Source organism: Balaenoptera acutorostrata, chromosome 10 (assembly GCF_949987535.1).
Source record: "Balaenoptera acutorostrata chromosome 10, mBalAcu1.1, whole genome shotgun sequence".
Taxonomy (NCBI): Eukaryota; Metazoa; Chordata; class Mammalia; order Artiodactyla; family Balaenopteridae; genus Balaenoptera; species Balaenoptera acutorostrata.
Genome location: NC_080073.1, coordinates 69,130,477 through 69,149,789, shown reverse-complemented (window position 1 = coordinate 69,149,789; position 19,313 = coordinate 69,130,477). Strand labels below are relative to the sequence as shown.

The window sequence follows — 19,313 nt, the reverse complement described above, 5'->3', positions numbered from 1 at the left end:
CACTGAGGGAGAAGGGCCTCTGGGCAAGGAGAATGAAAGGTGAAGTGGTTTTTTTCTTAAAATAAATTTATTTATTTATGGCTGCATTAGGTCTTCGTTGCACGCGGGCTTTCTTTAGTTGCGTCGAGCGGGGGCTACTCTTCCTTGTGGTGTGCGGGCGTCTCATTGTGGTGGCTTCTCTTGTTGCGGAGCACAGGCTCTAGGCACGCGGGCTTCAGTAGTTGCAGCACGTGGGCTCAGTAGTTGTGGCTCACGGGCTCTAGAGCACAGGCTCAGTAGTTGTGGCTCACGGGCTCTAGAGCACAGGCTCAGTAGTTGTGGCGCTCGGGCTTAGTTGCTCCGCGGCATGTGGGATCTTCCGAGACCAGGGCTCGAACCCGAGTCCCCTACATTGGCAAGCGGATTCTTAACCACTGAGCCACCAGGGAAGCCCCAGCGAAGTGGTTTTTGTGTGCTAAGACAAAAGGAAACTAGGCTTTGAAGTCTAGAAAGATTAAAGTACTCAAGGAAAGTCTATGTTTTTAAGACCATTAAGGAAACAAAGCCTGGGACTCCAAGCTTGAAGGATAAAACCAAGCCCTATGGTCTTACACAGTTACACAAGAGCGTGGGGGTACCCTAGTATCACAAAACACACTAATGAATGACTTGCACACACGCTTCTTTCTCTGCCTACACGGCCTCTATTGAAGGCAGGCAGGGACCATGTCTTACTCATCTTTGTTTCCAGGAGCCTGACACTTTCCGGTTAAGAGCACTGCACTCCACTCTCAAGGAACCAGTGAGTGCCCAAAGGCTTGGGACCTCTTTAACTCAAGGGGTGGGATGGACTAAGCGGCTAGGTAGCCTTGAAAAGCAGGTTCTTCTGTACACACTGGGATGCCCTCCCAGTATCCGATTCCAAACCCCATCCAAGGCAAGGCGTGTTAATCCTCACTTTAAGGAAGAGTAGGCGGGGCCAAGGCCTCCAGCGGACATATTTATGATGAAAATCAAGAGAAGGTGGGGGACCAAATTACACAGGTGACAAAACTTAAGGGAGCCACACATGAACGCAAGCAGGCACCCACACGCACACGCACAAATGAGTGCATGCCAAACTGGTTAAATCTGAGTCAGACTTGTAATCTAGTTAATTGCATTGGTCTAGTCAATTGTATCCCGCCAATGTTAATTTCCTTGTTTTGATAATGTAGATGTTATGTAAGATGTTGAGGGAAGCTGGGTGGGTGATGGGTAAAAGGGATCTCTTTGTACTAATTTTGCAACTTTTTGTGAGCTTATAATTATTTCAAAATAAAAAGTAAAAAAAAATAAAAAGACCCTCCCCCGAGCCCAGCTCCGCCCACTCCGAGAAGGCTCCACACCTCACACTTACGCGCTCAACCCAGCCTCTCCTGCTGGAAGAAGGCGAGGAGGGGTGGGGCCGCGCACGCGCAGACCTGAAATCCCCGCCGCTTCTTGGGGAAGTAACGCTTGCGCAGTCTGGGCCCCTGGCCGCCGCGGCAGCCGTCTCCGCCGTGAGGGACCGGGCTGCCTTGGCCCCTCCGCTTGCCGTCTTTTCCGGCAGTTGGGGCGCTTCCTGTTGTTCGCACCCGCAACCGCCCCTCGGCCCCTACCTCAGAGCCCCTCACGCGTCCCGCCCCCTCCTCTGGTCGGCTGGCTGCTGGTGCTGGGGTTTCGTTTCTCCGCACGTCGAGACTGCTGGCCCGGCCGGCGTTTGCGGCTGTCCGCCGCCCCCAGCCCTGCCTCTCCTGGGGCTCTGGTGAGTGTCTAGCTGCTGTTGTCTTCGGTCCATCCCTGGCTTTTCCCTTCTCTCCTCTTCCCCCGACTCTTTTTGAGGTTTTCCCCTTCCCGCCGGCGTCCTGTTTCCAGCCCTGCCCTTTCGGCCCCTCCTGACAGTCCCCCTCCTCCCGGCTTCCAGAGGCTCCTTGTCGGTCCTCTGCACGTTTTCCCAGTCCCAGGCTCCCCATCCCGTCCTCTCTGTCTTCGTGTGCAGTTGGGGCGGGGAGCCAGGCTTTCTTTCCGTGTTGCCTGCTTTGTCTGCTCCCTGCCACCGCTCAGTGTCCTCCGGGATGTCGGTCGTTACGAATGTTCACCTCCTTGTCTTTTTTCTAAGACCCTGAGAGGTGTTGTGTGAGGCAGAGATGTTGGTACCTTTGCGTCTGCCCCCTTCCTGATGGTCAGTCTTAGGGTACTGGCCTTCAGAGAAGTTGACTGAAAACCTCAGGGAAATTTAGTGAAGACTCTTAAGATGAGTGGAGAAGGAATGTCAGTAAGAACTTAGAGCAAAGTCTGTGCAGAAAGACTTAGGGAAAGCAAGCAGAACGGCAAGTAGAGAGACCAGATCTCCCAGTTGACTAAACGACACAAAGAGAAACGTGTTCTTTTTGAAGTGTACAGAGGAAGGCTGGAGTGAAGAAGCCCCGTGCTTCCTCTCCCTTTCAGCTCCCTTTGGCTCTGACTTAGAATTAGCCAGGCAGTGGATGTGGTTTCCCTAAGCACAAAATAACCACCGCCACAATAACAGGCTCCACTGTCCACCCAAGCGTTAGATGGCAGCTTCCTCATAAGACGAGGAGAACAGCTCTATCCAACTCTGTATGGAAAACCATTCCATGTCCTAACCCTACCCCAGTCATACATACATATTTTCAGCTCATGGTAATGGACATAAGAAACCAGTGTTTTCCTAGCAGATTTTTTATAAGGTACTTAACTATGCATAGCACTGTGCATGATATGGGGAAGGATATTAAAAGTAGTAAAAGGGTGCTTGCTGTCCAGTGGCTGACAGTTAGTTCAGTAGGAGAAATTAGATATGTAACTCTTAAGGAATAGTCTCAGCCCCAGTGTTGAATTGTCCAAATATTGGGTTGTCAGTCACAAAGAAATAAAGAATTTTGGTGAGAAAAGGGGGTATTTATGGAGTTAACAGGGTACCATTGTAAAGTCAATCAGTTAACCATGCGTAACTATCTAGATTGAATATAACAGTAGTTTTCATTTGATCTCCTTTTAACGTTTGCCCTGACTTACGAGGATCACATTCTTTCGTTAATTTTTTTTTAACTTTTAAGAATTTCTTACGTACCTCTTATTTCTTAATTCTGAGTTGGAGAATGAAACAAATAGGGCAAAGGCCTCCAGTGGCCTATAGGTCAGGGCAAGAAGGCTTGAATTGTCAAAAGCTTTAGGGAAAGCCCTGTAAAGTACTTGGTTGGCCCAGTAAACCTATAAATTGCTGTAGGGCACTAGTAATTGTAATTTTTGATGAAAGGTTATTAGAATTAGGCTAACCCTTTTATGAGCGGAGGAACAGGATGGGGAGGAGGTTTGAAGAATCATCAAAGGGAAGGACAGTGCAACCTTTGCCATTACATCAGAGACTGTATGAAGGTTGGAAACAATTCAGCTAGAACATTGTTGGCCTGCTATATGAGTTTCTTTGAGTGCACTTAATCTGTTGATCTTTTACAAAGGTAGGAAGTCATGGTAGTGACTTAAATGGGTCAAAACCTTTGTGCCCCAGTTTTTATATACCCGTCAATGTACATGTAATTTTGTTCTTTACCTTTGTTGACACCTGAAAATCATTAACTTGCTCAACTTACATTTACTAACTGCCTATTATATGGAAGGCGCTGTTTGTCTTAGACTTAAACACTCTCTAGTTGTATTTTTATGTGGAAATAATTTCATTTGTTAAAATGTGAATATATATAGAGAGAGAGAGAGAGAGAGAAAGAGAGACATTCTCCAGAAATTTTCATACAAGGGAGGAGTACTAAGGGCTCTCTTGCTTCAGACTTGTTTTTAAATCTGGTTTTAAAATTTCTTCACCAAACTTAAAGTACATGTGGTTTTCATTGTGGGTGGAGGGGGTACAGGCTGACAAGTAAGGAACCACACCCGAGCTTCATAAACCAAACAGAGGTTTTAAAAAAAATTCTACTGATAGCCTAAAAACATTTGCGTTTGCTTTGGTGTTAGCAGAAACTTTCCCATAAAAAATAACATTTTATAGTAAGGTAGAGGTGAGTTCAATATCTTGAATTTGTGATTACTGATCATTTTGGCGCATCATGAATCAAAATGTTTGACTTTGAAGTAGAGCCTTGATTTTGAATCTTTTTTCTCTGATGACAGTATTCTTTGTGATTTTCCCTGAGTATCTTTTTATAAAATTGCTTAATGTTAAGCCTGTTTTCTTAGTAATAATAAGTGTTTGCACATTCCTTAAAAGCCTAAGTTTAATCTACAAAACAATTTGAAAGTCCTTGAAAATGGCCCTTGGCCCCTCCTGATTTTTACTCAGCTTCATATTGGGATGAAAATATAGACTTAGAGGCAGGTCCTGTAGGAGGAAGGCATGATAAGGATAAAATATTGAGCATTATTGCCAATGCTGGAGCAAGTCAAGGTTGGTGAACAATTTGGCGAGGTGTGACAATGTAGGTTGGCAAAAAATATTTAAATGAGATTTAAATTTAGGCAGGAAAAAAGTTCTGTAAGCTATTTAAACCTTGTTGGTATCGGTTTTCAAATATGTAAAACTAGGAGGTTAGGGTCTCTTGTTTTTAAGATATCTTCCATCACTAAAATTATGATTCAGGTTTTTTCTTTTGTAATATTGTTTCCATCATAGGTCTTTGTTTTAACTTGTCAATTCAACTAGACAGTAAACGTCTATAAAATAACCATAAGCCATGTCACAGTACATATATACCTATAGATGAAGATTTTAGTCATAGATTTTTTTAAACTATAGAAATTGTAAATTTAAAAGTTCTTGTAACTTAATGGTAATAGTACACACTCATTGAAGAAAATATAGAAAATGTGGAAAACACAAACAAGAATAAAATGATCTACTGTATTCTCACTGCCTAGAGTTAGGCCACTAATAACATTTTGATATATATTTCTAATAATTCTGTTCATATACAGTAAACACATAAAATGGTATACATTCTGGTTTTTTTAAAAAATTAATTTATTTATTTATGGCTGTGTTGGGTCTTCGTTTCTGTGCGAGGGCTTTCTCTAGTTGCGGCAAGTGGGGACCACTCTTCATCGCGGTGCGCGGGCCTCTCACTATCGCGGCCTCTCTTGTTGCGGAGCACGAGCTCCAGACACGCAGGCTCAGTAATTGTGGCTCACGGGCCCAGTTGCTCCGCGGCATGTGGTATCTTCCCAGACCAGGGCTCGAACCCGTGTCCCCTGCATTGACAGGCAGATTCTCAACCACTGCGCCACCAGGGAAGCCCTACATTCTGTTTTTTAACCTATTCTTTTTCATTTAGACTGGAAGTATTTTCCCTGACATTAAACATTTGAGCATATTTTAATTGTCTGCATATTAATTTCATTGTAGGACTTTTCCATAATTTAATCAGTTCTGTTGGTTATTCAAGTTACTTCTAGTTTTTCTTTGTCATTACAATGCTGCATTGAATCCCCTTGTGTATGAATCCTTATGGGTCTTTGATTTCTTCAAGGTAGATTCCTGGATGGCAAAGAATTGTACTGTCTATGTTATATATTCTTAATATATGTATCTGGTATTGTAATCTTGTTCTCTTCTTTTTAAAAAATGCAACAGTATGCTTTAAAGATATATTCATGTTGCTTTTAGATACAGGTAGATTGGCTTCTGACTGTTGTATGGTATTTCTTTGTATGCATCCACAACATTTTATTTATGATTTGCTTACTGAATTGCCTCCAACTTCCCATAACACAGATGATGGCATAGTGAACGTCTTCTGTAATGCACATCCTTGTGCATGTTCCCTTAAGAGCCTGTGTGACAGTTTCTCTAGGCCTTATACCTAGGGATGATATTTCCGGGTCAAAAAACATTAATGTATACTTATTTTCACCAAGTATTCTGTTTGTTTTTTGTTGTATATTGTTTGTCCTCCAGAAAACTTGGGTCAATTTACATTCCTACCAAAAGGGTAAGAGAGTGCATAATTGGTGGATTCTAACTCCAAAACTAATACCTCTTTTTTGTGTTGTTTCTAGCAGCCATGGCAATGACAGGCTCAACACCTTGCTCGGCCATGAGTAATCACACAAAGGAAAGGGTGACAATGACCAAAGTGACACTGGAGAATTTTTATAGCAACCTTATCGCTCAACATGAAGAACGAGAAATGAGGTAAAGAATTTTGAGAAAATTGTGTCATGGTTTTGGCATCCATGTCTAGTATCGTAAATCACATTCATAATATGGTTGAAAGGAGACAAGAATAGCAGCAGCCGTGTTATAGCCTATTCCAGTACAGTGGAGTGACAGTGTCACTGATTTCCAAAGCCCTGCTATTAACCCACTTATTTCTACTACTAGTCAATAACATAAAATTTCATGGTAGTATAAAAAAATTAATTGGGCCAAAACCTTAGAGTTCATTGTTAAGGCAACGTGATGTAATGGAAAGAGCAAACCTTATGGAGCCAGATCTGGGTTTAGAATCCTGCCTTTACCATTTAGTAGCTGTATGAGGTTGGAACAAGTTCTTAGTCTTCCTGCGTATCAGCTGTCCCATCTGGAAAATGGGGATACTACTCCTTGCCTTGCAGGATTGCTGTGGGGATTAGATATAACATGTATGAGTGCTTCACACAGTAATCACATAGTTAATGGGGTTGCAGTGTTACCGAGTCCAATCTCATACTGCTCGCTGCACGACAGGCCAGTAAATCGAGGCGGGTTGTTGAGGCAAGAAATAGCGACTTTATTCAGAAAGCCAGCAAACCAAGAAGGTGGTTTGCCCCTAAAGAACCATCTTGCCTGAGGCTCCTTTTGTACTAAAAGGAAAGGGAGTAAAGTCAAACATTTCCTGGTTCCAATCAGCCTCCAGAGGCGTTGTGTTAATTTCTTCCTCCCTGCAGTCATTCACAGGTGGGCCTGGTCAGGATGTTTCCTGTGAACTAAACAAAGGTATTTTAGCTTAATGCTCATTACCTGGGTTCCCAGAGATGGGCAGTTATGTATAATTTAAGCTTATAGGCAACATCCCTTTAGTGATTAACTTGTAATAGAATACAAAAAGTTCTTCCCTATTACAGTAGCAACTATTGTTACTGATCTAGTGTGCACTATCCATGTAGTAACTCATAATTAAAATTTTTTTCCCAATATTTTATTATGAAAATATTCAAAAGTACAGAAAAGTTGAAAGAATTATACAGTGAATACCCATACAGACATCATATAGATTCTACTATTAGCATCTGTTGTTTTATCACATATCGATCTATCCATTCCTTTATCCATTCATTAATTCATCTTAACTTTTTGCTTGTACTTCAAAGTATGCTGCAGATGTCTATATGTTTTACTTCTGAATATTTCTGCTTGTATAACAAATGGAGTTTTCTATATATATTTTAAGAGAGTGGAAAATCTGCATACAGTGAAATGCACCACCTTAAGGGTACGTTTCGGAGTTTTGACAAATACATACACCTGTATAACTTAAACCCCTATCAAGACATAGAATATTACCATCATCCCAGAAAGTTCGTCCCTGGAGATTCTCCTTCAACCCCAGGCCACTTTGTGATTTTGTTTCTACCATAGATTAATATTGTCTATTCCATACAAATGGGACATGTATAATGGATTCTTTTGAATAAGGCATCTTGCACTCAGCCTAATGTTTTCAAGGTTCATCCATGTTGTTTTTGTGTGCACAGTTTGTTCCTTTATATTGCTGAGTACCATTCTCTTTTATGACTACCATAGTTTGTTTATATATTCTTTTGTTGATAAAAATCTGGGCATTTTAAAGTTTGGGGCTGTTTTGAATAAGTTTCTCTGAACACGTGTGTACAGATCTTTTTGTGAACGTTTGTTTTCAGTTCTTAGGTAAATATTTAGGAGTGGAATGGCTGGTTTCTAAACATACATAGGTATATGTTTAGTTTTATAAGAAACTGCTAGACCTTTTTCTAAAATATTACCAACAGTGTATGAGAGTTCCAGTTGCTTTATATATTTTTTTTTAACATTTGTGTTGTCAGTCTTTTAACTAGCTATTCTTGTGGACGCTTAGTGGCATTTCATTGTTTCATTTTATTTTTAAACTCTTCCTCTTTTTCTTTCTTTTAATTTATTTGTTTTTGGCTGTGTTGGGTCTTCATTGCTGGGCGCTGGCTTTCTCCAGTTGCGGCGAGCGGGGGCCACTCTTCGTTGCAGTGCATGGGCCTCTCAGTGCGGTGGGCTTCTCTTGTTGAGGCGCGCGGGCTCCAGAGCGCAGGCTCAGCAGCTGTGGTGCACGGGCTTAGTGGCTCCGCGGCATGTGAGACCTGGGTCCCCTGCATTGGCAGGCGGATTCTTAACCACTGCGTCACCAGGGCAGTCCCTCGTTGTTTTAATTTGCATTTCTCTGACAGTTAATGGTGTTGAACATTTTTCTTTATGTGCTTTTTTGGCCATTTGTGTATTTTCCTTTGTGAAGTGTTTGTTCAAATTGTTTGACCATTGAGTTTTAGGAGTTCCTTATATATCTTAGATACTGGTCCTTTGTCGTAGGTGTGTTTTGCTAAGTTTTTCCAGTCTGTGGCTTTCCTGTTCATCTAATTTGGCATTTTTTTCTTTTGTAGTTATTGCATTCTGTGACCTCTAAGAAACCTTTGCCTACCCCTAAGTCATGAAGATATTCTCTTATGTTTTCTTCTGGAAGTTTTATAGATTTAGTTTTTACATTTATATGATCCATCTTGAGTTAATAAGTGTGTATGGTATGAGGTGGGGTTTGAGATTTATTTATTTATTCTCCTTGTGGATATCCAGTTATTTAAGCACTATTTGTTGCAAAGATTTTCTTTTCCCCATTAGATTGCTTTGGCACTTTTGAAAATCAAGTACTGTGTAATTGTGTACCTGTGTCTGGGCTGTTTATTCTGTTTCGTTGATTTATTTGTCTGTCCCTATGCCAGTATCAGATTGTCTTATTACGGTAGCTTTGTGGTAAGTTTTGAAGTCAGAAACTGTAAGTCCTCAACTTTGTTGTTCTTGTTTTTTTTCAAGATTGCTTTGGATATTCTAGGTTCTTTGAATTTCCATATAAATTTTAGAATCAGCTTGTCAGTTTCTACAGAAAAGCCTGATGGAATTATGGTTGTAATTGTATTGAATCTGTAGATCAGTTTGAGGAAGAGTTGACATCTTTTTTTTTTTTTTTTAATTAATTAATTAATTAATTTATGGCTGTGTTGGGTCTTCGTTTCTGTGCGAGGGCTTTTCTTTGGTTGCGGCAAGTGGGGGCCACTCTTCATCGCGGTGCGTGGGCCTCTCACTATCGCGGCCTCCCTTGTTGCGGAGCACAGGCTCCAGACGCGCAGGCTCAGCAATTGTGGCTCACGGGCCCAGCTGCTCCGCGGCTTGTGGGATCTTCCCAGACCAGGGCTCGAACCCGTGTCCCCTGCATTGGCAGGCAGATTCTCAACGACTGCGCCACCAAGGAAGCCCCTAGAGTTGACATCTTAATATTCAATCTTCTGAGGCTTATCTCTCCATTTTGTTAGGTCTTTAATTTTTCTCAGCAGTATTTTGTAGTTTTAGGGTGGAGGTCTTTCATGTCTTTTGTCTATTCCTAGTATTTTTGGAGTTTTTTGATGCTATTGTAAGTGGATATTTAAAATTTCATGTTCCACTTGTTTGCGGCTAGCATATAGAACTATAACTGAATTTTGTATGTTGACCTTATATTCTGTGACTTGCTAATTTACTTATTCTAGTAGCTTTTTTGTAGATTCCTTAGGATTTTCTATGTAAACAAGCATGTCATAGCCAAATAGAGAGTTTTATGCCTTCCTTTCCAACCTGTACACCTTTTCTTTCTTTTTCTTGCCTTTTTACATTGGCTAGGATTTCAGGTACAATGTTGAATGTAAGTGGTGGGAGTAGACATCTTTTGTTCCTGATTTAAGGGGGAAAGCACTATTTCACTGTTAGTTGTGATGTTAATGTAGCTTTTTTCAAAGATGCTCTTCATAGGTTGGGAAGTTTCCTTATGTTCCTATGAGACTGAGAGTTTTTATCATGAGTGGATGTTGAATTTTGTCAAATGCTTTTTCTGCATCTTTGAAATGATCATACTGTTTTTTCTCCTTTATTCTCTCACTGTGGTGAATTACATGGACTGATTTTTGAATGTTAAACTAACTTTCCATTCCCAGGGTAAACCCTCTTGGTCATAATGCATTATTCTCTTTCTGTGTTGCTGGATTCAGTGTGCTAACGTTTGGATAAGGATTTTTTGCAACAGCTTTCTGCAGGAGGGTGTCGATCATAATTTAAATGGGATATATGACTTGACCTTAAATATGCAGCTGTGTATGTGGAATAGCAAGATACTTTATACCTGGTGGTGGCTAACTGTTGTTCACTGGGACAAACAAGAGCCTGTACAGTGCTCTTTGTTAGGATCATGGGGAATTCAAAAATAAATTTGCACACTCTATCTCTAGGCATGTGAAACCTGTTGGAGATGGTTATTTTCAAATACAACCACTCTCTTGAAATCAGAGCTTCTGGTATTGTAGTTACAAAGCAATACTTATGAGTTCTGATTAAGTTACTTGTCTTACTTGATAATAGTCAGTTGGTTTGTTTTTTTTTTTTAAATAATTAATTAATTTATTTTTGGCTGCGTTGGGTCTTTGTTGCTGCGCGCAGGCTTTCTCTAGTTGCGGCGAGCGGGGGCTACTCTTCGTTGTGGTGCGCGGGCTTCTTATTGCAGTGGCTTCTCGTTGCAGAGCACGGGCTCTAGGCGTGCGGGCTTCAGTAGTTGTGGCTCACAGGCTCAGTAGTTGTGGCTCATGGGCTCTAGAGCGCAGGCTCAGTAGCTGTGGCGCATGGGCTTCGTTGCTCTGCGGCATGTGGGATCTTCCCGTACCAGGGCTCGAACCCGCGTCCCCTGCATTGGCAGGCGGAGCCGAACCACTGTGCCACCAGGGAAGCCCGGTCAGTTGGTTTTTAATCCTACTGGCTCTGCCCTATGGTGCATCATTGATAGGTATCACATTCTCCAGGAACAAGATGATAAATGGTTTTATTTACTTTGTTAGTAAGTGTTATATTTCGATTTACACTAAGATTGCACCCCAAAAATGGGTTGAAATCAGTGCTTTTTTTGTTTTGGATTCTCAAGATGGAAAGACCTTCCAAAAGCTTTCATGGTTTTTCTTTTCTTGAAGACCAAATTAGTCAAAAGACAGTAAAAAGAGAATGTTAGACATTTAAGAGGATTAGAATGTTTTTGTAATTTTTGTTATCAAATCACCATTATTTTTCATTTAAAAAAAACAGTAGATACTTTGAGCTTTTCAGAAATAGTATTTCCTTGTTATTAATCTTTTTAGTGCCCTCTTTTTTTGTTGCTGTTTTGTTTTTTATTTTTAAAAATTTTTATTGGAGTATAGTTGATTTACAATGTTAGTTTCAGGTGTACAGCAGAGTGAGTTAGTTATACATATATATATCCATTCTTTTTCTGATTCTTTTCCCATATAAGTTATTACAGAATATTGAGTAGAGTTCCCTGTGCTATACAGTAGGTGCTTGTTAGTTATCTATTTTATATATAGTAGTGTGTATATGTTAATCCCAATCTCCTGATTTTTCACTGCCCCCCACGTATCCCCTTTGGTAACCATAAGTTTGATTTCAAGATCTGTGAGTCCATTTCTGTTTTTGTAAATAAGTTCATTTGTATCATTTTTTAAATTAGATGCCACATGTAAGTGATACCATATGATGTTTGTCTTTCTCTAACTGACTTCACTTAGCATGATAATCTCCAGGTCCATCCTTGTTGCTGCAAATGGCATTATTATTTTTTTTATGGCTGAGTAATATTCCATTGTATATTTATATACCACATCTTCTTTATCCATTGCTCTATCGACGGACATTTAGGTTGCTTTCATGTCTTGGCTATTGTAAATAGTGCTGCAGTGAACATTGGGGTGCATGTATGTTTTCGAATTATGGTTTTCTCCGGATATATGCCTAGGAGTGGGATTGCTGGATCATATGGTAGTTCTATATTTAGTTTTTTAAGGAACCTCCATACCATTCTCCATAATGGTTGTACCAATTTACATTCCCACCAGCGGTGTAGGAGGGTTCTCTTTTCTCCACAACCTCTCCAGCATTTATTGTTTGTAGATTTTTTTTTTAACATCTTTATTGGAGTATAATTGCTTTACAGTGGTGTGTTAGTTTCTGCTTTATAACAAAGTGCATCAGTTATACGTATACATATGTTCCCATATCTCTTCCCTCTTGCGTCTCCCTCCCTCCCACCCTCCCTATCCCACCCCTCTAGGTGGTCACAAAGCACCGAGCTGATCTCCCTGTGCTATGGCCATTCTGACCGTTGTGAGGTGGTATCTCATTGTATTTTTTGCATTTCTCTAGTGCCCTCTTTTTTGGACATGAGTTGATACTTGGTCTTGAGTTTGTTGATACAATTTGATAAGACTATTTTACTTCAGGTTTTATCACCCCTAGAAAATTAAAAAATTAAAAAAGAAAAACAGTATATAAACAACTTATATAATTCAACATCAAAAAATCAAACAACCCAGTTAAAAAATGGCCAGAAGAACTGAACAGACACCTGAAAGATGAAATGCAGATGGCCAACAGGCACATGAAAAGATGCTCAACATAGCTAATCATCAGAGAAATGCAAATCAAAACCACAATGAGATATCACCTCACACCTGTCAGAATGGCTATCATCAAAAAGAATACAAATAACAAATGTTGGTGAAGATGTGGAGCAAAGGGAACCCTCTCATACGCTGTCTGTGGGAATGTAAATTGATGCAGCCACTGTGGAAAACAGTATGGAGGTTTCTCAAAAAGCTAAAAATAGAACTACCATATGACCCAGCAATTCTACTCCTGGGTATATATCTGAAAAAAAACCCAAAATCACTAATTTGAGAAGATACATGCACCCCAGTGTTCATGGCAGCATTATTTACAATTGTCAAGATATGGAAGCAACCTAAATGTCCCTCAACAGATGAATGGATGAAGAAGATGTGGTTTATGTACATATATGCATACACACAGAATGGAATACTACTCAGGCATAAAAAAGTACGAAATTTTGCTATTTGCAGCAACATGGATGGACTTGGAAGGCATTATGCTAAATGAAATAAGTCAGAGAAAGAAAAATACTGTATGATATCATTTATATGTGGAATCTAAAAAATACCACAAACCAGTGAATATAACAAAAAAAGAGGACTTCCCTGGTGCAGTGGTTAAGAATCCACCTGCCAATGCAGGGGACCCAGGTTTGATCCTTGGTCCGAGAAGATCCCACTGCCACAGAGCACCCAAGCCTGTGCACCACAACTGCTGAGCCCACGTGCCACAACTACTGAAGCCCATGCGCCTGGAGCCCGTGCTCCGCAACAAGGAGAAGCCACCGCAATGAGAAGCCCACGCAACGCAACGAAGAGTAGCCCCCACTCGCCACAACTAGAGAAAGCACGCGCACAGCAACGAAGACCCAATGCAGCCAAAAATAAATAAAATTACAAAAAAAAAGATGCAGACTCACAGATATAGAGAACAAACTAGTGGTTACCAGTAAGGGGGGGCAGTATGGAGAGGGGAGTGGGAGGTATGAAGTATTGGGTGTAAGATAGGCTACAAGGATATATCGTACAACATGGGGAATATAGCCAATATTTTGTAATAACTGTAAATGGATTGTTAGCTTTCAAAATTGTATCAAAAATTAAAACTTAAAAAAAAAAGAAAGAGAAACAGTGATTGGCAGGTGCTACCACAGTAGTAAGTAAACTAAAATTATAACTGTCAGAAATGGATTTTCAAGTGTTTTGATGTTATGGGGGAAAATCACAGAACCTTGATAAATAAGCAGAGTTTTAATGATATGAGACAATTGATGGTAAAGAAACATTTTATTATGGGTATATGGCTAATATATGATGAGCAGTTTGAAATAATAGGTATTGGGCTAGTAAATTTGAGGGCTAATAAAAGAGATCATGTTGTAATACAAAATTTTATTTTGTTCATATATGCCTTGTCTTGTTGCCTTTAAAATCGCTAGTATTTCTCCCACTTATATGCAACTTTTGTGCTGTTCCATTTATAGTAGAGCACTGGGTTATATTTGAACAAAGGATTTACTGCAGGGGAAATGAGACCAAAGCCTAAAGGCAGAAGAAAAAAATCATTTGCGAATTGTTTTCTGTATAAATGTAGAATATGAGAACATTGGGCTATTTCATAGAAACAAGTTCTACATATTGGTTTCAACACAGTTAAATTCCCTGAGTCTAGTGCCCATTGTACAGTGTTGCAGAATGCTTATTAAAGCTACTTATAGATGATAAACTGAATCCCTTCAGTAGTGCAAGTTCATATTCTTTTTTTAATCTGTGTTTTGCCTTCGATAGTGGCCTCTGTGGTAAGCTTCTCCAGGAACAGCAATTCTCCTGTTCTCTTATGTGATCCTAGGTACACATAAGAGAGATAGGTGTTGATAATTGCCTAGTTGTTCATAGAAAATTAATGGTTTGGATAATATTTGAGCAGTTTGAAATCAAAACTGAGGCAGCTGGCATTTCTTTTTACAAAATATTCTGCGTTGTTTCTGTTCTTTATGAATACTATTTTGGTGGATTAATTAAAGCCATAAAAGCCTAATTTAATAGGCAATAATTGTATGCTTTCCCCCTTTCTCTCCCCCTAAATCAAATAAGAACTACCCTGCATTTTACCCTCTGAGAACCAGCATTTTCTGCTACTTCTCTTCCATATTCTTACCCAGGTTTTCCTAACTGTTTGCTTTTAGTCTGATCTGATAACTGAGTTGCAATGTGTGATTATTACTAGTGAGCAAGTGTCAGTTTTATTTGGGCCCCAGAAATGGTTAAGTCTAGACTTATCTAATGATATTCACTGACTAGATATCAGTCAAACCAAAGTAATTTGAGATTTTAAAAATTTTGTGTAATATTCATTTTTAGGGTATTTCTTGAGAATTTAATTTTGATCATGGAGATACCCACTGTTTATTTCTATACCATTTTTCCTGGTTATTTTAAGTGTGTCATCAGCAGAAATTAGAAATATTTTCTACTCAACTTGCTTGTAGAGTGGACTAGCCTTTTCCTCTCATCCCTGCTGCCTCTGAATCAAGCTGTGCTTGGAGGCGAGTCTAAATTAGGTGTAGTAAAGGGGCCTAATTAAAAGAAGTAGTCATGAATGTGTGTGTACATTGTGACATGTTCTGACCTTTATTCTTTCTTTTTTTTTTTTTAATTTAGCAACATACATCTTAAAAAGTTGCTGTGTACAAAGCATTATTCTTAGTGGAGAAGGAGGATTCAGATGTGGTCCCTGCCTTCAAATGAACTTACCATCTCGTGTGGGAAATGGTCTCACACGATAATAAATGGAGCTCACGGAAGCCTAGCTGGGTGGGGTTGGGTGTGGCCTCTGTGTGTGAAAGTGCCTCTCCCTCCCAGGGTTCTGGTTTGGAACACTGGAGTTGAGCTGAAGAGGCCTCATCAAAGGCTGGAGTGTTAGCTAGCTGGGCCCTGCGACCAGAGCATGTGGTGGAGGGGCCTGCCTTTCTTAATCATTGTGGGCATTTTTTTTTTTTTAAACTTTTTTTTTTTTTTTAAAGATTTATTTATTGATTGATTGATTGCTATGTTGGGTCTTCGTTTCTCTGCTAGGGCTTTCTCTAGTTGCGGCAAGCGGGGGCCACTCTTCATCGCGGTGCACAGGCCTCTCACTGTCGCGGCCTCTCTTGTTGCGGAGCACAGGCTCCAGACGCGCAGGCTCAGTAGTTGTGGCTCACGGGCCCAGTTGCTCCGCGGCATGTGGGATCTTCCCAGACCAGGGCGCGAACCCGTGTCCCCTGCATTAGCAGGCAGATTCTCAACCACTGCGCCACCAGGGAAGCCCTCATTGTGGGCATTTTTAAACACACATGTAGAAAGACTAATACAATGCGCCCCCATATAGTCATCACTCAGATTCAGTAATTATCAAGACTTTGCTAAATTTGTTTCATTTATTCCATTTTATTCTTTCTTGCTATTGTGTTTTAAAGCAAATTTCAAATATCTGTCATTTCAATCCTACGTACTTCAGTATGCACCTCCAAAAATATGGCCATTTTCTTGTCATCACAATGCCAACGTGAGTCTAACAAAGTTAATAATTCCTTGGTATTGTCTTACAGAGGATGTCACTTGTAAGCCCTTTTTGTAAGACGTCACTGTGTTTGCCATTTTTGTGTGTTCAAGATCTTTGTTGCTTGGTCCCAATAAATCATTACCATGGATAATTTTGCATGATAGAGGCTTTTTCTGGATACTTTCTCTAATGAAAGAATCTGAGGGGAATTCCCTGGCAGTCCAGTGGTTAGGACTCCGAGCTCTCACTGCCTGAGGCCCTGGGTTCAATCCCTGGTCAGGGGACTAAGATCTCACATCTCATAAGTCACGTGGCACGGCCTAAAAAAAAAAGAAGAAAAGAATCTGATCGTGTTCAAGGTGTTGATTCTGTTAACTTTACTCTCAGGCAGGTTATCTACTGAGACCAGTTTAATTACACTTGCAACAGAGCTGTAGAATACTGTCCAGTTTAGTTTTAAAATTTGGGCTGTCTCTGTGGCACACATTGTGTGATAGCACATTGGACTGCTGTCACAGTCTCGTGTGGTCATTCAAAGAATATATAGTCAGAAAGTATGACGGTGTTTGATACTCAAGGCACAAAAGGAGCTGACCATGGTTGAGTTCTTATAGTTCTTGCCATGCATTGACTCTTCTTATTCTTCCCTACTTCAGCTATTTAACTACGGAAATGGAATTAATTTTCACTCCTGAAATTGCCAATAGTACAGCCTTCTCCCTCCAATACATATGCACACATAGATGCATATCCCAAAATATTCTGGGAACTAGGAGAAGAAAAGTGGGCAGACTGGGAGCCATGCAGATGCTTTCTTCTTCCCGTCACGGTCAGAGTAGATCTTTTCACTTCCTGGGAGTTTGGACACAAATTCTTGTTTATCATCTCAGCCTGTGGATTTGTACTGTAATATGATTTCTAACAGTAATTAAATATAATTAAATAAAAATATTCATTTTAACTAAATACTATTATAGCAATAAATATTCATTGACTAAAATAAAACTCATTATCTTCCCATGTTCCTCTCTCTGTGTTTCCTGTCTTGGTTAGTGGCATCATTATCCTCCCACACAAGAAATTCTAAGACTGTTTCCTTGACTCCTTCTGCCAGTTGGTCATCTTTGCAATAGCTCTGTTCACTTCATTCCAGGTTTCCAGCCCTAGTTCCAGGTCTTTACTGTCCGTCTGACTCACCATAGCTTCCAGTTTGCCTCCATCTTTGTCAATTGCTTTCCCTGCCAGTCCATCAGCTCATTACTTCGGGCTGCCATTCTGAAATAGAAACCTCATCACACCACTCCGTTGTGCACAAACCTCTGATAGCTCTGAGGTCTACAGACTAAGAGCCAGCCTTCTCAGTGTGGCATTCCAAGTTGTGTGTGCTCAGCCGCGCTAGACCACAAGCTGTTGCTTCGTGTACCTTGTAATTCTGTTCTTCCCTGCTCTGCTCAGCTTGCCTGTTGTCTGGAATGCTGATAAGTGATAGAGGAGATTCCAGCCCATGTGCTTTCATTTATTATGCTGAATAAGTAAAAGTTGTGTGGAATTGGTTGTAAGGAAGTTTTACTTGTTTCTTTTAGTTTTATCAAATGAGTATGAGACTATAGATCAAAAACATTCTTGGATGCAGTTTCTAAAGTTTAGTACTCCAAGGATTTAGAGTCTTAAGTTTTTTGTTTTTTTGTTTTGGCCGTGCCATACAGCTTTGAGTCTTAACAGCAGTGCCAGTCACCTTTTTTGAACATTTCCCCCCCTTGAATCTCCAAATTCTGTGTTTACCTTTGTTGTTATTACTCTTTGCTTGGGGCAGGGAGGAGGAGGAAGATGTGAAAGTAAAGGAAGTAGATTTCAGTCAGGCACAAGGAGAGAAACACCCTGATAGAAGAGGTTATCAAACACCAGCTGTTTGTGGTTTGTTAAGGAGGAAATGTTACCAAAAAAAAAAAAGAGAACTTTTCATTTTGAAATAAGATTCTTTGTTTCATTAACATACAATTTTTGTCAAAATGTAGAACTGACAAAGGGTGAGAATCTTTTCATTTGTCTTAATAACTGTAATTTGTTGTTTTAATGAAGCATTTTGAGATTTACCTGCTTTTATCAGTAAAAAAAAATTGTTTGCATATAGATAATGGAAAGTTATCATTCAAATGTTATTTCATATGTCTTTATTTATTTTTAGACAAAAGAAGTTAGAAAAAGTGATGGAAGAAGAAGGCCTAAAAGATGAAGAGGTAATTAATATTGAAAAAATTTTCCTTGAAACCCAGCGTGGCAGATCATATCTTATCCAGCAAGTTGTTAGCCTTGGTGCACAGGGGAATGGTTTTGACGCAATAACAGGAAATTATGAGGGCTGGTGTACTTCTGGATTTAGGTACTCATGCAGAGGGAGAAGTTAATTATTAAGTACCAGGAGAGGATGACTTCTCTAGGCTCTGTTGTAATAAATTAATTAGCTTTAGAACTCTAAGAAAAGGAAGAGATGAAATAAAATTTAAAAAAGCAAATTATAGCATTTTTAATTCACTGAAAAGGCTCCACAGAAGTGGGGCAAATTTCTAAAATCTTTGTCAAGGCAAAATCTCTCTCAAATCAGCCCTTCCCTCCAATGCCCACAGATGTGGCAGAAAATATAGTTAACTCGAAACCATGTAAGGAACTGAAATGGCAGTGGAAATGCTTTCAAAAAGAGGAATGAATCATCGAACCCAGGAAAATGGTGAAAAATACCCAAGACTTGTAGGAACAGTAGAAAGTTAATGCATAAAATGAACCACAATGTGTAAAGAAAATCCAGAGGGAAATTTAAAAACCACACTTTTATATAAGGAAGGTTAAAGGAAAATGTTGGTTGTTTATCCTTCCTTCATTAGAAGCCTTAGAAAAGTCGATTGTTGACGTAGGTTAGTCAGAGCCCTCAGAGGAGGCACCGTCTGTTCAGTATGGCTTGGTTATTGTATCTGAAGGCCTGGGAAGGGAGGAGTGATCTTGTAAGGGTCATTCTGTGGTGCTTTCATGTGTGAACAGATGATGCTTAGTCTGGTGTGGCCCTGCTTTGCAGGTGGGTTAAACCACAAATACG

At 40.1% G+C, this 19,313-nt stretch overlaps 1 protein-coding gene across 4 annotated transcripts in view; it reads left to right on the top strand.

The window, feature by feature from the left end:
* Window positions 1–1,489: 1,489 nt before the first annotated feature.
* Window positions 1,490–19,313, top strand: part of STK38 (serine/threonine kinase 38) — a 42,316-nt gene continuing 24,492 nt past the window's right edge. For 3 of the 4 annotated variants that reach the window (XR_009009507.1, XM_007197964.2, XM_007197963.3), the window contains exons 1-3: window positions 1,490–1,765; window positions 6,031–6,166; window positions 18,411–18,462. Coding sequence is in view for 3 of the 4 variants with exons in the window: in XM_007197964.2 (XP_007198026.1) it covers window positions 6,036–6,166; window positions 18,411–18,462 (183 nt within the window). In the remaining variant the exon portion in view is untranslated. The remainder of the gene's footprint in view (window positions 1,766–6,030; window positions 6,167–18,410; window positions 18,463–19,313) is intronic. The other variant, XM_007197962.2, reaches the window with a different exon arrangement.